Source organism: Rattus rattus, chromosome 6 (genome assembly GCF_011064425.1).
Source record: "Rattus rattus isolate New Zealand chromosome 6, Rrattus_CSIRO_v1, whole genome shotgun sequence".
In the NCBI taxonomy this organism is placed as follows: domain Eukaryota; kingdom Metazoa; phylum Chordata; class Mammalia; order Rodentia; family Muridae; genus Rattus; species Rattus rattus.
In genome coordinates, this window is record NC_046159.1 from 73602154 (window position 1) to 73617129 (window position 14976).

Consider the following 14976-nt stretch of genomic DNA (forward strand, 5'->3'; position numbering starts at 1 on the left):
GCTACTGTCAGAAAATGTCCTGATGGTCATCTCTAAGACTGAAATGGTGGAAAGCATTAGAGTACGTTTTTTAGTTGATGTGCCATGGTTGGCCAAGAGAAACAGTGGTTTCTATGGCCTTCCTGGGAGAGAAAAGGGGATGGAGAGAGGCACCAGGCTACCTGCTGTACCCAGGCACTGTAACAAGACACCATTTCCCTTTACCACTCCAAAGTTATCACAAGGCTTCTTTAAGAACCATGGGTAAGGGCAAGGACACCCATCCTCCTGTTTGGATCCTGGAAGCTTTAGATAAGGGCAGCCCTAGAGGCTCATAAATTTGCACGCTTAGTCTCTGATTGGTGAACTGTTTGAGAAAAATTAGAAGGGCTAGGATGTGTGGGAGGGGGTATGTAAATGAGGGGTGGGGTTTCAGGTTTCAAAGCACATAACAGGTTCGCTATTTCTGCCTCTCTTTGCCTTCCTGCTTGTGGCTCAGGATGTAAGCACCAATCCCATGCCTGCCTATCTGCCGCCATGCTTCCTACCATAATGACAATGGACTAATACTCTGAAACTGTAACTGAGGCCCCAACTAAATGCTTTCTTTTAGAAGAGTTGCCTTGGTCATGGTGTCTTTTCATAGCAATCGAGCAATAAGACTGGTTATTTATTAAATAATTTAGGAAATATCAAACTATGGGAATTATTAAACAGGAACTGTGAGAGTATATACACAGTACCTAAAACATGTAAAACATAAATATATAATACTGTACAATATGCATATGTGTAATCACAGAAATGAAGAGAGAAAATGAAGAATATATAAGTTAAACCATATGCCTTAAGGCAAATATTTGGATGACATTTAGGAGTTAAATATCCAGAAAATGGGCATAGAATGGTTCAGGAACAATGGAAATACTAAGTTCATCAGCTTCTGAGAAAATGGCAAAAATCTAAGAACTATTATAGCCATCACTTGGGGACCAGATAATCTATCTCTTGCCTAGTGTGGCCTCTCATTAAAATAGCAATGTGTCCTATATTAGAAAATACCAATAGGACTGTCACGGCAGAAGCTGCTTATGTGGGCACTGGTGCCCTTGTCAAGGCTGAGCTGAACCTGGTTTTCCTGGAAAGTTTTAGCTAATGATCCTAGCTGTTTCCTTAAGCACCATGCTAGTACCCATTGCTAAAAGCCATCAGTTCTGCCAGAGCTCAGTCCCAGTAATCCATGACTTTCTCTACCTGGCCTTCAAACATCTGGCTCCCCAGTTCTCCCAATAATCATTGGTTATCACCTTTAGGTTTTCTCTCCAACCTCCACCAGTGGGAGTGTATGTGTTGTTTAGGGGAGGGTCTTGATAGCAAATGGTGTTATTTGTAGAATAGAATAAATTATAGATTATAGTTCTTTGCCCAAGAATGAAAGGGAATCTATTTAAACCCTCTATAGGTGATGGACTAATTAGTGATCCCCAGGCTGCAGTGAGTGGTGTGTGTGTGTGTGTGTGTGTGTGTGTGTGTGTGTGTGTGTGTGTGTGTGATTTAAAATGTACCATTACACATGAGGCATGTGCTGGTATTTTGTTCTTGATAGAGGAACACAAATGTGTTCCTTTACTGATAATTCTCCAAAGAGTACAGTTAGTATAGTCATATACATCTGCTCTATTCAGAAAATTTTATAAAGCTTCAATATAAAAGCAACAACAATATCAAGTTTTTAGAACCAGGCTTGCCCAACAGGACACATTTGGCGTTAGCTGGTTTCAATGTCTCCATGTTAATACCAATGTATGTTGTAACTGTTAATACATTATGCTCCTTTGAGGATATCTACATGAATGTACTTTATCAGTCTTTTATTGACGAGCATTTTTCTATTTTCAAATTCCTATTATGGTTTTATAATTCAGTACTAAGATTTAGCCAATGATAATAAAATAATGAATCATTTAAAAAAATCTTGCTTCCAGATATATGTTAGTTAAAAATCACCTAGATGTGTGGTCTAATTTCTGAAAGTTTTCTCTAAAAAAATGATGCAAGTTAAACAATCTCTACCAATTTATATTATGGCTAATATTTAGGGGAAATTTGCCAATATCCTCAACAAATTTTACACTGTAACATCAGCTATAAAATGAGTTAGCAAACAGTACACACACTTGTTTCAAAATACTAAATACCAAACAGATAATTGAGGAAGATAATTGAACGTTAAGCACAGACTCAGCTTACGGTAGCCTGGAACTCATTCAGTACATTGTAAGAGAGATTCTGAAATGACAAAGTCTTAAATAGCAGCTTAGGGAGTTGTTTAGAATAAAACAGGAAAAGAACCTGCTGTAATGGAATATAGTCTCTAAATGACCGGAAGAATAAGCTTTAAAGTTCTCATCACAAAACAATAAGAATGGGATGTGATGGGCAGATTAATCAGCTTAATAAATTCTATCGTGTACGTAATGACGCACGTTGTGAATGCGTATGACTTTTCTTTGTTGGTTCTGCCTGAGTTCTAGAATCCCGTAATGGTCAGACGGGAGCAGTCCCTGGAGAGATCGCTCTGCTCACCTGTGCCAGCAGCTTCACCTCATTCACTTCATTGTTGAGATCTTCCAGATCCCGACCCAAGTGCAGACAAAACTGTTTGATGCTGGATTCTCGATCACCCACAGATTTGTCAATGGCGTTCCGCACCGCAGTTATGGATGGCTTCATAGTGGCGAAAACGGCAAAGTCTTCAGGGGGTGTGTGCACCTGATATTGTTCGATGAGCTTGTACATCTGAACCACTGTATTCCCTTCCTCCTCCAGGGTTTCAATCTACATAGAAACATCAGTCAGGAAACAGTGGAGTATTAGTGTTTTCTAATAGGAAACACGCCTGTGAAATATGAACATCCAAGTGTTAATTGTAAATTCCTGGGTGCATTTGGCAAGGCCATCCAATTGGCTGAAGCTGGTCACATGATAAATACAAGCATTGCTACAGTATAAGTAATTGGATAATTTGGCCAGGAGGTAAATGGTCAGAGTTGAGTACAATTGAATAGTTTTATGAAGTAAAATCAGCATCTCTCTCCCTCTCCCTCCCTCCCTCTCTCTCCCTCTCTCTCCCTCTCTTTCCATTTCCTGTTCCTTGCTGCATTAAACAGTGTCACCCAGTTTCTAAGACCATATATGCTGTGATTGTTTACATATGAGTGTCAGGGACATGTACTGAGCAGCGGTCACTCTGGAGCGGCCCCGGAAGTTTGCACAGGCCATGGTCCTGGTTCACAGGTTCAGAACCCAGATCTACGGTGAGCCTCACTGTGATTCACTAAACTATTTTACCGCAGTCCAAATGATGACTTAGCAACCTTGCTGGCCTACTTTCAGTGGACGGTGTATTTCCTGTGTTCTCTAGTTTTCTACAAGTGATTCTGCAGCTTAGAGGAAATCCCTCACCTCTAACTCACAGGGTTCTATAAGCTGCTGTGTACACACAGTTGGACCTGGAGAACACAGTTCCAACTGACCTTGGTCATACAGCCATAGTTAGCCGTGGGTATGACCGAGGCTAGCTGTTTTTGTGTAGAAGCTGACTACACTTCTGTAACATGAAACCTTAACTGCAGGGAAGTTTGTGGAGCACAGTTCTGAGCCTGAAGCTTGTACGGAAATGGCGTCAGGAAGCACATTCACCTAGGCTGATGTGCCCCTCCTAGAGTTTCTGACTTACGAGGCCTAAGCAAGGTGTCTAAGGTTGTGACTTTTCAACAAACACCCGGGCTCTGCTCTGCTGGTGGTCTGCCTCCGTGGGAAGCTGTTTTCCAGAGATGAGGGGAGATCAGAGATGAAGGAAAGACCCGTTTGTTTTCCCTGTGCTCCTCTTGTCCCCTCTTCTCATCCCTTTTATCTTCCCATAGCTTCCAGAAAATCTCAGACAAACTTAGAATGCATTTTCCACTTTCTTTTATTAACAGTTTATTATTTGGTACGTGTGTGTGTGTGTGTGTGTGTGTGTGTGTGTGTGTGTTTGTGTGTGTGTGTGTGTGTGTGTGTCTTTGAGGAGGCCAGAAGCAGGTGTCTAGATCCTCTGGAGCTAGAGTTACAGGCAGTTGTGAGCTGTTTGATATAAGAATTCAGGTCCTCTAGAAGAGCAGAGCACCGATCCCTTTTTACTTCTGAGCCATGTATCTCTCCAGCCCCATTTTCTAAGTAATTCACGTGGGTTTGGGTAGCTTTCGGCAAAGTATCTAGCACCTGAAGCTAGTTATAAATAGTCATAATTAATCCTCTCTACAAAAGAAAATCAGTCATACTTCTTTTGAGGGTTGGCTAGACTTATACCTGCCCTGGGGTGGGGCTGGGGTTGGGGGTGGGGGCTCCTGGTAGCCATGTTTGCTACTAGTTGATGAAGGAGCAGCCACATATCTGTTGGAGAAAGAAGTGAAATGACCCGCAAAGAGAAGCAGAGAGGACAGACGGAGAGGGAGGACTATAGCCACCCTGCCCTGTCCATGTGCAGATTCTGAACCTAGTTACACTCAGGATAGAAGAGGGGAGCTTCCATGAGACAGCCCTGAATCCTTAAATGGGGACTCCATTTGGGTTGGTTCTTTGTCCAAACACAAAAATGCACACGTAATGATACATTTGTTGACTTTGGTCATCAGGGATGCAGCAAGTCTGACTAAAAACCACGATTACCTGCCTCTTTGGTGAGGGACTGTTCCAGAAATAAACAGGCTGCTCCTTTGCAGGCAAGCGAAGGGGGCTTTACTGTTAGCTCTGTCACTAACCCATAGCCGATTTTTTACTCTGTGACACTTCTTCAAATTCTGATACTTCAGAAAGTGATTTATATCTACTTCAAAGCCAAACCGAGAGTAATGAGTTTAGGGAAAATTAATCATTGGAGCCAAATGCTATAATGCTGTCACAGGAACGAGCCCAAGGCGGGAAAATCAGGTTTCTAGGGGGGAGAGCAAGCAAGAGAGGCACACACAGGAATGCAGATGTCTCTACCTAAGCTGGTTTGAATTGCTTTTTTCCCCCACTTTAAACAGAAAATCTTGAGCTTATGTGTAGTTGTAGGGCTAAAGGATTTCAACCTTCATGAGGACCCACATCCCTGTTACCACTTACTGCAGAGTAGAACTGCACTGTGCTTGAGAATATTGGCTTTGTGGTCAAAGACGCTCAGATTCCAACTCCAGCTTTACTCCATACAAGTCCCGTGACCTTGGATTACAGCCTATTTTCATTTGTTTCCTCAGCTACAGTATTAGTGAGGATTGAAATTAAGGCCAAATTTGATGCAATGCCTGCAGAGTGGTTAGAACTTGGTAAAGGTTAGCTGCTGTTAACCACACAGGGCATCGTTTCCCAGGCCTGAAGTGTCTCTCTTATTTAGGCAACTGTTTCCTGACACTCAATCTCTTATTTTTCTTGAGACAATAAATTCCCAGGGAACAATCAACTTACCCGCTCCTGAATTTCGTCAAGGAACACTAAGCTGTTAACGTACTCGATGGTGGTGCTTGGCACGAACTCGAGTTTATACTCTGCATCTTGTGCCTCTGAGATGATAGCATCCACCTTTTTCTTGCTCAAACGGGGAAGCATGAGATTTAGCACCTAACGAATAAAAAGGAAGAAAAAAAATTACTGGCGAATTGGGTATTTCTGCTTTATTACATAGTTTAAGAAGTCTTGACAGGCGTTGAATCAGGGGGTATGTGAATCAGGAGTGTGTGAAGACAATGGTCATTAAATAACTACTTACCAAATGCATCAAACACGAAGCCAGATTTGGACAGTCACTCGAAGCACAAAGCTTATGGGACAGTGTGCTCAGTGCCCTGACACCTTCTGAAATGTCTTCTGCCCCTCTGTGTTACACAGTGGACACTAGGCTGACACCCTCACCTTCAGGCCCAGGTCCACTCTTTTCCTACTGGGGAGCAACCATGGTGTTTGGAAGAAACTGATCTCCTCTCCAGGAACAAAGATAAAGTTTGATTGATTCCAGGGTGACTATGGGCAAAGTTTCTTTTGAACAAAGTGACTAGATTAGGTGGACCTCTGACTGTGATTTTTTTTTTAGGGCTGAGGGAAATGTGTAATGTGTGCTTAAAACCTCATCTCTTCTTTCTCTTTTTATATAGCTAAGGAAATACCTGGCCTGTGGAACCTTTCAACCACCATTTCACAAACACAAGGCCATGCTCACTTTACCATGATGGCACATCTGGAGCTTAGAAAGGACAAAAGAAACCGAGTGTCCAGATGCTTCCCAGGGACACTGGGTGGTCACTCAATTTCTGGACATTTACAAATGCAGTTTTCCAATCACCTAAGTTTGAGTTTTGTTTTCTTTGACTTGGTATGTTGGTTATGCTAAAAAATTGTTGACATTAATTTGTATTTGTCCCAATTATATCTTTTTATAAAAGAGATTGCGTATTGGTGTTTTGCCTGCATGTATATATGCACAGGATGTGTGGGGCTGGCGCCCTTGGGGGCCAGAAGAAAACATCCAGTACACTGTAAATGTTATAGTCAAAGAAACATTTATGGTGCCTACTCTTCTTATCGTTTTAATTATGGTGTCTGCAAATATTTCATACATTAAAAAGAAAAATATTGATCTTTGTGTATTGTAAATGTTGAAGCTATCATAAGGATATTGGTGATCCTTTATTTGCATGTGTGTGCACATGCACACACACACACACACACTCACACACACACACACTCACACACACACACAATCTTTTCTAGCTCACACTTACCTCCAAGCACCGCAGTGGTGATGGGATTAGCTTCTCCTTCAGCTGCTTGGTATCAATAAGCAGCAGGCCTACATTTCGGGTGGGTTTCAAGGCTACTGAGTCCTTGTGCTGTTTGTGATATTTTTCCAGCTGGGAACTGAAGAATTCGACATCTACGGAAAATAAGATGCATAAGTTATATTATCTTTCACACTAGATTTTAAAGCAGCAGCCTACGGTAGATTAAAAACCACCGCAGCCCGAAGGGCAGTCAATTAGCAACAGCCACAGACGTGAAGCAGGCAAGGGTATGAGTGAGTGGGATCCTTATTCTCCGCTGACTGCAGACTAACTCAGCCAGAGGGTGGTTAGAGCCATATACATCTACCACATGTAATTTATGCTACATTATATAAACCATCCTTAAGTTTGAGATTATAAATAGAGCTCTCTCTCTCCTGGGGATAAAGCTGTGCAGACTATAAACTCGAGTTCGTGCCAACTACTACCATCGAATACGTTAACAGCTTAGTGTTCCTTGACGAAATTCAGGAGCGGGTAAGTTGGTTGTTCTCTGGGAATTTATTGTCTTGAGAAAAATAAGGGTCCGAGTGTCAGGAAACAGTTGCCGAAATAAGAGAAACACTTCAGGCATGGGAAACGATGCCCTGTGTGGTTAACAACAGCTAACTTTTAGAGTGTGTGCCAAGGCTGTGTTTTGATAATCTTCCTGTTTCCATTTCCCCTTTTCTAACCAACTGGGATCAGTGGAAATGTAAGTACCCTGAAATTATTACTATTTTTATTAGTATTTGCTTCAAATGTATTCTTTGTGATCTGAAACTGAGAATACCAGCAATTTGAAGATATGGAGAATTTTGAGTCATGAAGGATATATTTATCAAATAAGTTGTAATTTTAATCAGCATTTGATTCTCTTTTGCATAATAGAGCTCTTGCAGATATTTAAAAGTAAGGATTACAGATTGCTCTCATTCTAGCATTTTCGGGGATGACAGAAAAGCTGATGTTCATTCTCTATGCTGGTATTTATTCTGATAGATAATATTTTATTTATTTATTTATTTATTTATTTTTATTGGATTTTTAAATTTTACATTCCAAATTTTATTTCCTTTCCCAGTTTCCCATCCATAAATCCCCTAGCCCATCTCCTCTCCATCTCCATCTCCCCCACCCAGCCACCCCTGCTTTCCACCTCCTTGCCCTGACATTACCCTACACTGGGGGAGTGGGGGGGGGGTTCCAGCCTTAGCAAGACCAAGGGCTTCTCCTACAACTGGTGCCCAAAAAGGTCATCCTTGCTAAATACGCAGCTGGAGCCATGGGTCAGTCCATGTATAGTCTTTGGGTAGTGGTTTACTCCCTCTGGTTGGTTGGTATAGTCTTATGGGGTTGCAAGCCCCTTCAGTTCCTTCAATCCTTTCTCTAATTCCTCCAATGGGGACCCCGTTCTCAGTTCAGTGGTTGGCTGCTAGCATTCGCCTCTGTGTTTGTCACGATCTGGCAGAGCCTCTCAGGAGACAGCTATATCAGGCTCCTGTCAGCATGCACTTGTTGGCATCAGCAATATTGTCTGGGTTTGGTGGCTGTATGCATATGGGCTGGATCCCCAGGTGGGGCATGCTCTGAATGGCCATTCCTTCAGTCTCTGTTCCAGACTTTGTCTCCATATTTCCTATGAATATTTCCCCCTTTTAAGAAGGACTGAAGCATCTGCACTTTGGTTGTCCTTCTTGAGCTTCGTGTGATCTGTGGATTGTGTCTTTGGTAATCCATGCTTTTGGGCTAATATCTAATTGTCAATGAGTGCATACATTTGTGGTTTTTTGTGACTGGGTTACCTCACACAGGATAATATTTTCTAGTTCCATCCATTTGCCTATGAATTTCATGAAGTCATTGTTTTTAATAGCTAAGTAGTACTCCATGGTGTAGATGTACCATATTTTCTGTATCTATTCCTCTGTTGAAGGACATCTGGATTCTTTCCAGGTTTCTGGCTATTAAAAATAAGACTGCTATGAACATAGTGGAGGATGTGTCCTTGTTATATGTTGGAGCATTTTTTGGGAATATGCCCAGGAGTGGTAGCTGGGTCCTCAGGTAGTACTATGTCCAATTTTCTGAGGAACCTCCAGACTGATTTCTAGAGTGGTTGTACCAGCTTGCAATCCCACCAACAACGGAGGAGTGTTCCTCTTTCTCCACATCCTCACCAGCATCTGTTATCACCTGAGTTTTTGATCTTAGCCATTCTGACTGGTGTGAGGTGGAATCTCAGCATTGTTTTGATTTGCATTTCCCTGATGACTAAGGATGTTGAACATTTCTTTAGGTGCTTCTCAGTTATCCATATTCTTCAGCTGAGTATTCTTTGTTTAGCTCTGTACCCCATTTTTCATGGGTTTATTTGATTCTCTGGAGTTTAACTTGTTGAGTTCTTTGTATATATTGGATATTAGCCCTCTATCAGACATAGGATTGGTGAACAACTTTTCCCAATATGTTAGTTGCTGTTTTTGTCCTAATGACAGTGTCCTTTGCCTTGCAGAAGCTTTGCAATTTTATGAGGTCCCTTTTGTCGATTTTTGATCTTAGAGCATAAGCCACTGGTGTTTTGTTCAGGAAAATTTCCCCAGTGCCCATGTGTTCGAGGCTCTTCCCCACTTTTTCTTCTATTAGTTTGAGTGTATCTGGTTTGATGTGGAGGTCCTTGATACACTTGGACTTAAGCTTTGTACAGGGTGATAAGCATGGATCGATCTGCATTCTTCTACATGCTGACCTCCAATTGAACCAGCACCATTTGTGGAAAATGCTGTCTTTTTTCCATTGGAGGGTTTTAGCTCCTTTGTCAAAGATCAAGTGACCATAGGTGTGGAGGTTCTATTCCATCGATCTATCTGCCTGTCTTGGTACCAATACCATACTGTTTTTATCACTATAGCTCTGTAATACACCTTGAGGTCAGGGATGGTGATTTCCCCAGAAGTTCTTTTATTGTTGAGGATAGTTTTCACTATCCTGGGTTTTTTTGTTATTCCAAAAGAATTTGCAAATTGCTCTTTCTATCTCTATGAAGAATTGAGTTGGAATTTTGATGAGGATTGCATTGAATCTGCAAATTGCTTCTGACAAGCTGGCCATTTTATTATATCAATTCTGCCAATCCATGAGCATGGGAGATCTTTCCATCTTTTGAGATCTTCAATTTCTTTCTTCAGAAACTTGAAGTTCTTGTCATACAGATCTTTTACTTGCTTGATTAGAGTCACACCGAGGTATTTTATGTTATTTATGACTATTGTGAAGGATGTCATTTCCATAATTTCTTTCTTCGTGTGTTTATCTTTTGAGTAGAGGAAGGGTACTGATTTGTTTGAGTTAATTTTATATCCAGTCACTTTGCTGAACTTGTTTATCAAGATTAGTAGATCATTGGTAGAACTATCATATCATCTGCAAATAGTGATATTTTGACTTTCCCTTTCCAATTTATATCCCTTTGGCCTCCTTTTGTTGTCTGATTGCTGTGGCTAGGACTTCGAGTACTATATTGAATAAGTAGGGAGAGAGTGGGCAGCCTTGTCTAGTCCCTGATTTTAGTGGGATTGCTTCAAGTTTTTCTCCATTTAGTTTAATGTTAGCTACTGGTTTGCTGTATATTGCTTTTACTATGTTTAGGTATGGGCCTTAAATTCCTGATTTTTCCAAGACTTTTATCATGAAGGGGTGTTGAATTTTATCAAATGCTTTCTCAGCATCTAATGAGATGATCGTGTTGGTTTTTTCTTTCAGTTTGTTTATATATTGGATTATGTTGATGGATTTTTGTATATTGAACCATCCCTGGATCCCTTGGATGAAGCCTACTTGATCATGATGGATTATCGTTTTGATGTGTTCTTGGATTTGGTTTGCAAGAATTTTATGGAGTATTTTGTGTCAATATTCATAAGGGAAATTGGTCTGAAGTTCTCTTTCTTTGTTGGGTCTCTGTGTGGTTTAGGTATAAGAGTAATTGTGGCAAGTGCAGGCTGACAGGAACCGGATGTAGATCTCTCCTGAGAGACACAGCCAGAATACGGCAAATACATAGGCGAATGCCAGCAGCAAACCACTGAACTGAGATGGGACCCCCGTTGAAGGAATCAGAGAAAGGACTGAAAGAGCTGAAGGGGCTTGAGACACCATATGAACAACAATGCCAACCAACCAGAACTTCCAGGGACTAAGCTACTACCCAAAGACTATACATGGACTGACCCTGGGCTCCAACTGCATAGGTAGAAATGAATATCCTAGTAAGAGCACCAGTGGAAGGGGAAGCCCTTGGTCCTGCCAAGGCTGGGCCACCAGTAAATGGGATTCTTGGGGGGAGGGCAGTAAGGGGGGGAGGATGGGGAGGGGAACACACATATAGAAGGGGAGGGGGAGGGGTTAGGGGGATGTTGGCCTGGAAATCAGGAAAGGGAATAACATTTGAAATGTAAATAAGAAATACCTAATTTAATAAAGATGGGAAAAAAAGAGTAATTGTGGCTTCATGGAAGGCATTTGGTAGTGCTCTGTCTGTTTCTATTTTGTGGAATAGTTTGGATAGTATTGGTATGAGGTCTTCTATGAAGGTCCAATAGAATTCTGCACTAAACTCATCTGGTCCTGGGCTCTTTTTGGTTGGGAGACTTTTAATAACTGATTCAATTTCTTTAGGAGTTATGATATTATTTAGATGGTTTATCTGATCCTGACTTAACTTTGGTACCTTGTATCTTTCTAGAAAATTGTCCATTTCCTCTAGATTTTCCAGTGTTGTTGACTATAGGCTTTTGTAGTAGGATCTGATGATTTTTTGAATTTCCTCAGATTTTGTTATGTCTCCCTTTTCGTTTCTGATTTTGTTAATTTGGATACTCTCTGTGTGCTAGTCTGGCTAAGGGTTTATCTATCTTGTTGATTTTCACAAAGAACCAGTTCCTGGTTTCTTTGTATAGTCCTTTTTGTTTCTACTTGGTTGATTTCAGCCCTGAGTTTGATTATTTCCTGCCTTCTAGTCCTCTTGGGTGTGTTTGTTTCTTTTTGTTCTAGAGCTTTTAGGTGTGCTGTCAAGTTGATAGTGTATGCTCTCTCCAGTTTCTTTTTGGAGGCATTCAGAGCTATGAGTTTCCTCTTAGTACTGCTTTCATTGTGTCCCATAAGTTAGGGGATGTCGTGCCTTCCTTGTCAATTAGCAAGAATCGTGCCTTAGATAAACCTCATTGGCTACGATACTGCCACTGCACAAAGCTATGCCTTCCTTTTCATTAAATTCTAAAAAGTCCTTAATTTCTTTCTTTATCTCTTCCTTGTCCTAGTTATTATTGAATAGAGCTTTGTTCAACTTCCATGTATATATGTGTTTTCTCTCATTTTTATTGTTATTGAACACCAGCCTTAGTCCATGGTGATCTGATAGGATGCATGGGATTATTTCAGTCTTCTTGTATCTGTTGAGGCCTATTTTTTGACTGATTATATGGTCAGTTTTGGAGAAGGTACCATGAGGTACTGAGAAGAAGGTATATTATTTTGTATATTCTATAGATATCTGTTAAATCCATTTGGTTCATAACTTTTGTTAGTTTTTCTATGTCTTTGTTTAATTTCTGTTTCCATGATCTGTCCGTTGATGAGAGTAAGGTGTTTTAGTCTTCCACTACTATTTTGTGAGGCACAATGTGTGCTCTGAGCTTTAGTAAGGTTTCTTTTTTGAATGTAGGTGCCCTTGCATTTGGAGCATAGATATTCAGGATTGAGAGTTCATCTTGGTGGATTTTTCCTTTGATGAATAAGAAGTGTCTTTTCTTATCTTTTTAAATAACTTTTGGTTGAAAGTCAATTTTATTTGATATTAGAATGGCTACCTGGCTTATTTCTTGGGACCATTTGCTCAGAAAATTGTTTTCCAACCTTTTACTCTGAGCTAGTTTCTATCTTTGTCACTGAGGTGTGTTTCCCATATGCAGCAAAATGCTAGGTCCTCTTTTAGTATCCAGTTTGTTAGTCTATCTCTTTTTTTGGGGGGAATTGAGTCCATTGATATTAAGAGATATTAAGGAATACTGATTATTGTTTCTTTTTATTTTTGTTGTTAGAGGTGGAATTATGTTTGTGTGGCTCTCTTCTTTTGGGTTTGTTGCAAGAACATTATTTTATTGCTTTTTCTAGGGTGTAGTTTCCCTCGTTGTGTTGGAGTTTTCCATCCATCCTTTGTAGGGCTGGATTTGTAGAAAGATATTGTGTAAATTTGGCTTTGTCATGGAATATCTTGGTTTCTCCATCTATGGCAATTGAGAGTTTTACTGGATATAGTAGCCTGGACTGGCATTTGTGTTCTCTGAGGGTCTGTATGACATCTGCCCAGGATCTTCTGGCTTTCATAGTCTCTAATGAGAAGTCTAGTATAATTCTTATATGTCTGCCTTTATTTGTTACTTGACCTTTTTCCCTTACTGCTTTTAATATTCTTTCTTTGTTTTGTGAGTTTTGTGTTTTGACTATTATGTGATGGAAGGAACTTCTTTTCTGGTCCAATCTATTTGGAGTTATGTAGGCTTCTTTTATGTTTATGGGCATCTCTTTCTTTAGCTTAGGGAAGTTTTTTCTTTAATTTTGAAGTTATTAATTGGCCTCTTAATTTGGGAATCTTTACTCTCTTCTACACCTATTATCCTTAGGTTTGATCTTCTCATTGTGTCCTGGATTTCCTGTATGTTTTAGGTTAGGAGCTTTTTGTGTTTTATATTTTTCTTTGATGGTTTTGTCAGTGTTTTCTATGGTATCTTCTGCTCCTGAGATTCTCTCTTCTATCTCTTGTATTCTGTTGGTGATGCTTGTGTCTATGACTCCTGATCTCTTTCCTAGGTTTCCTATCTCTAGGGTTGTCTCCCTTTGTGCTTTCTTTATTGTTTCTATTTCCATTTGTAGATGGAAAACCTGGATGGTTTTGTTCAATTCCTTCACCTGTTTGTGCTTTCCTGTAATTCTTTAAGTGGTTTTTGTGTTTCCTCTTCAAGGGCTTCTACTTGTTTACCTGTGTTGTCCTGTATTTCTTTAAGAGAGTTATTTGTGTCCTTCTTAAAGTCCTCTATCATCATTATACGATTTTAAATCCAAATCTTGCTTTTCTGGTGTGTTTGGATATCCATTATTTGCTTTGGTGGGAAAACTGGGCTCTGATGATGCCACATAGTCTCAATTTCTGTTGCTTAGGTTCCTGAGCTTGCCTCTCAACATCATGTTTTCTCTGGTTGTAGCTGGTCTTGCTGTCTGACAATGGCTTGACCCTCCTGTAAGCCTGTATGTCGGCACTCTTGGAGACCAGCTTTCTCCTAGAGGGACCTAGGTACAGAGAGCTGTGGAACCGGGTCAGCTCTGGGCACAGGCAGAAACTGGAAGGGTCCTTTCCCAGACTGCTCCTGCGTTGGTGAGTCCTGAGGGCTCCAGGTGGGTCCCTTGGAGCAGAAGTGGTGGTCTTACCTCTGCTCTCAGGTGTGTCAGTGCTCCTGGCGATTGGCTTTCATCTCTGAGTGCAGGCAGAGACCAGAAGGATGCTCTCCCTGACTGCTCCTAGGTTCTTGTGTCCAGAGGGCTCTGGGCGGGTTCCTCTTGGGCCAGGAATGTGAGCAGAAGTGGTGGTCTCCCCTGGGTTCTTAGGATTGTCTGCACTTCTAAGAATCTAGCTCTCTCCCCGATGGGATTTAGGTACAGAGAGCTGTGGGATTGGGTCAGCTCCAGGCACAGACAGAAACCAGAAGTCAAATTATCATTATTATTGTTATTATTATTATTAGATTATTATATTTATTATCATAAGCTGCTGTTTTGGTTTTTGAGGTACTGTCTCACTTTAGCCAAGGCTGGCCTACAACTCATCAACATCTGGTCTCAGCCTCCTAAATGTTAGATTTTAGGCATGTCTGGCTTCGATATGTTTTTTATCATGCTATTGATAAAAAATAAACATTCTTTAAATATATATGTAATTCTACATTATAGGCTTATTTTTGTTTTGTTTTGTTTCTTTGTATTATACCTTCTAGTGTCTCTGGAATTTTAGCTACCTTATAAGATCTTATGGGGGTGAGGGGTATGGGATAGCGGGGTTTATGGAGGGGAAGCCAGGAATGGGTATAACATTTAAAATGTAAATAAAAAT

General features: G+C 40.7%; 1 protein-coding gene and 1 pseudogene across 1 annotated transcript in view; both read right to left on the bottom strand.

The window, feature by feature from the left end:
- The window catches only part of Dnah6 (dynein axonemal heavy chain 6), a 196073-nt gene that overhangs the window by 151835 nt on the left and 29262 nt on the right, over positions 1-14976 (bottom strand). Inside the window, 3 exon segments of the mRNA XM_032906333.1 lie at positions 2566-2817; positions 5467-5619; positions 6777-6928. Coding sequence (XP_032762224.1) covers positions 2566-2817; positions 5467-5619; positions 6777-6928 — 557 coding nt within the window.
- Positions 11910-12067, bottom strand: LOC116904803 (annotated as a pseudogene).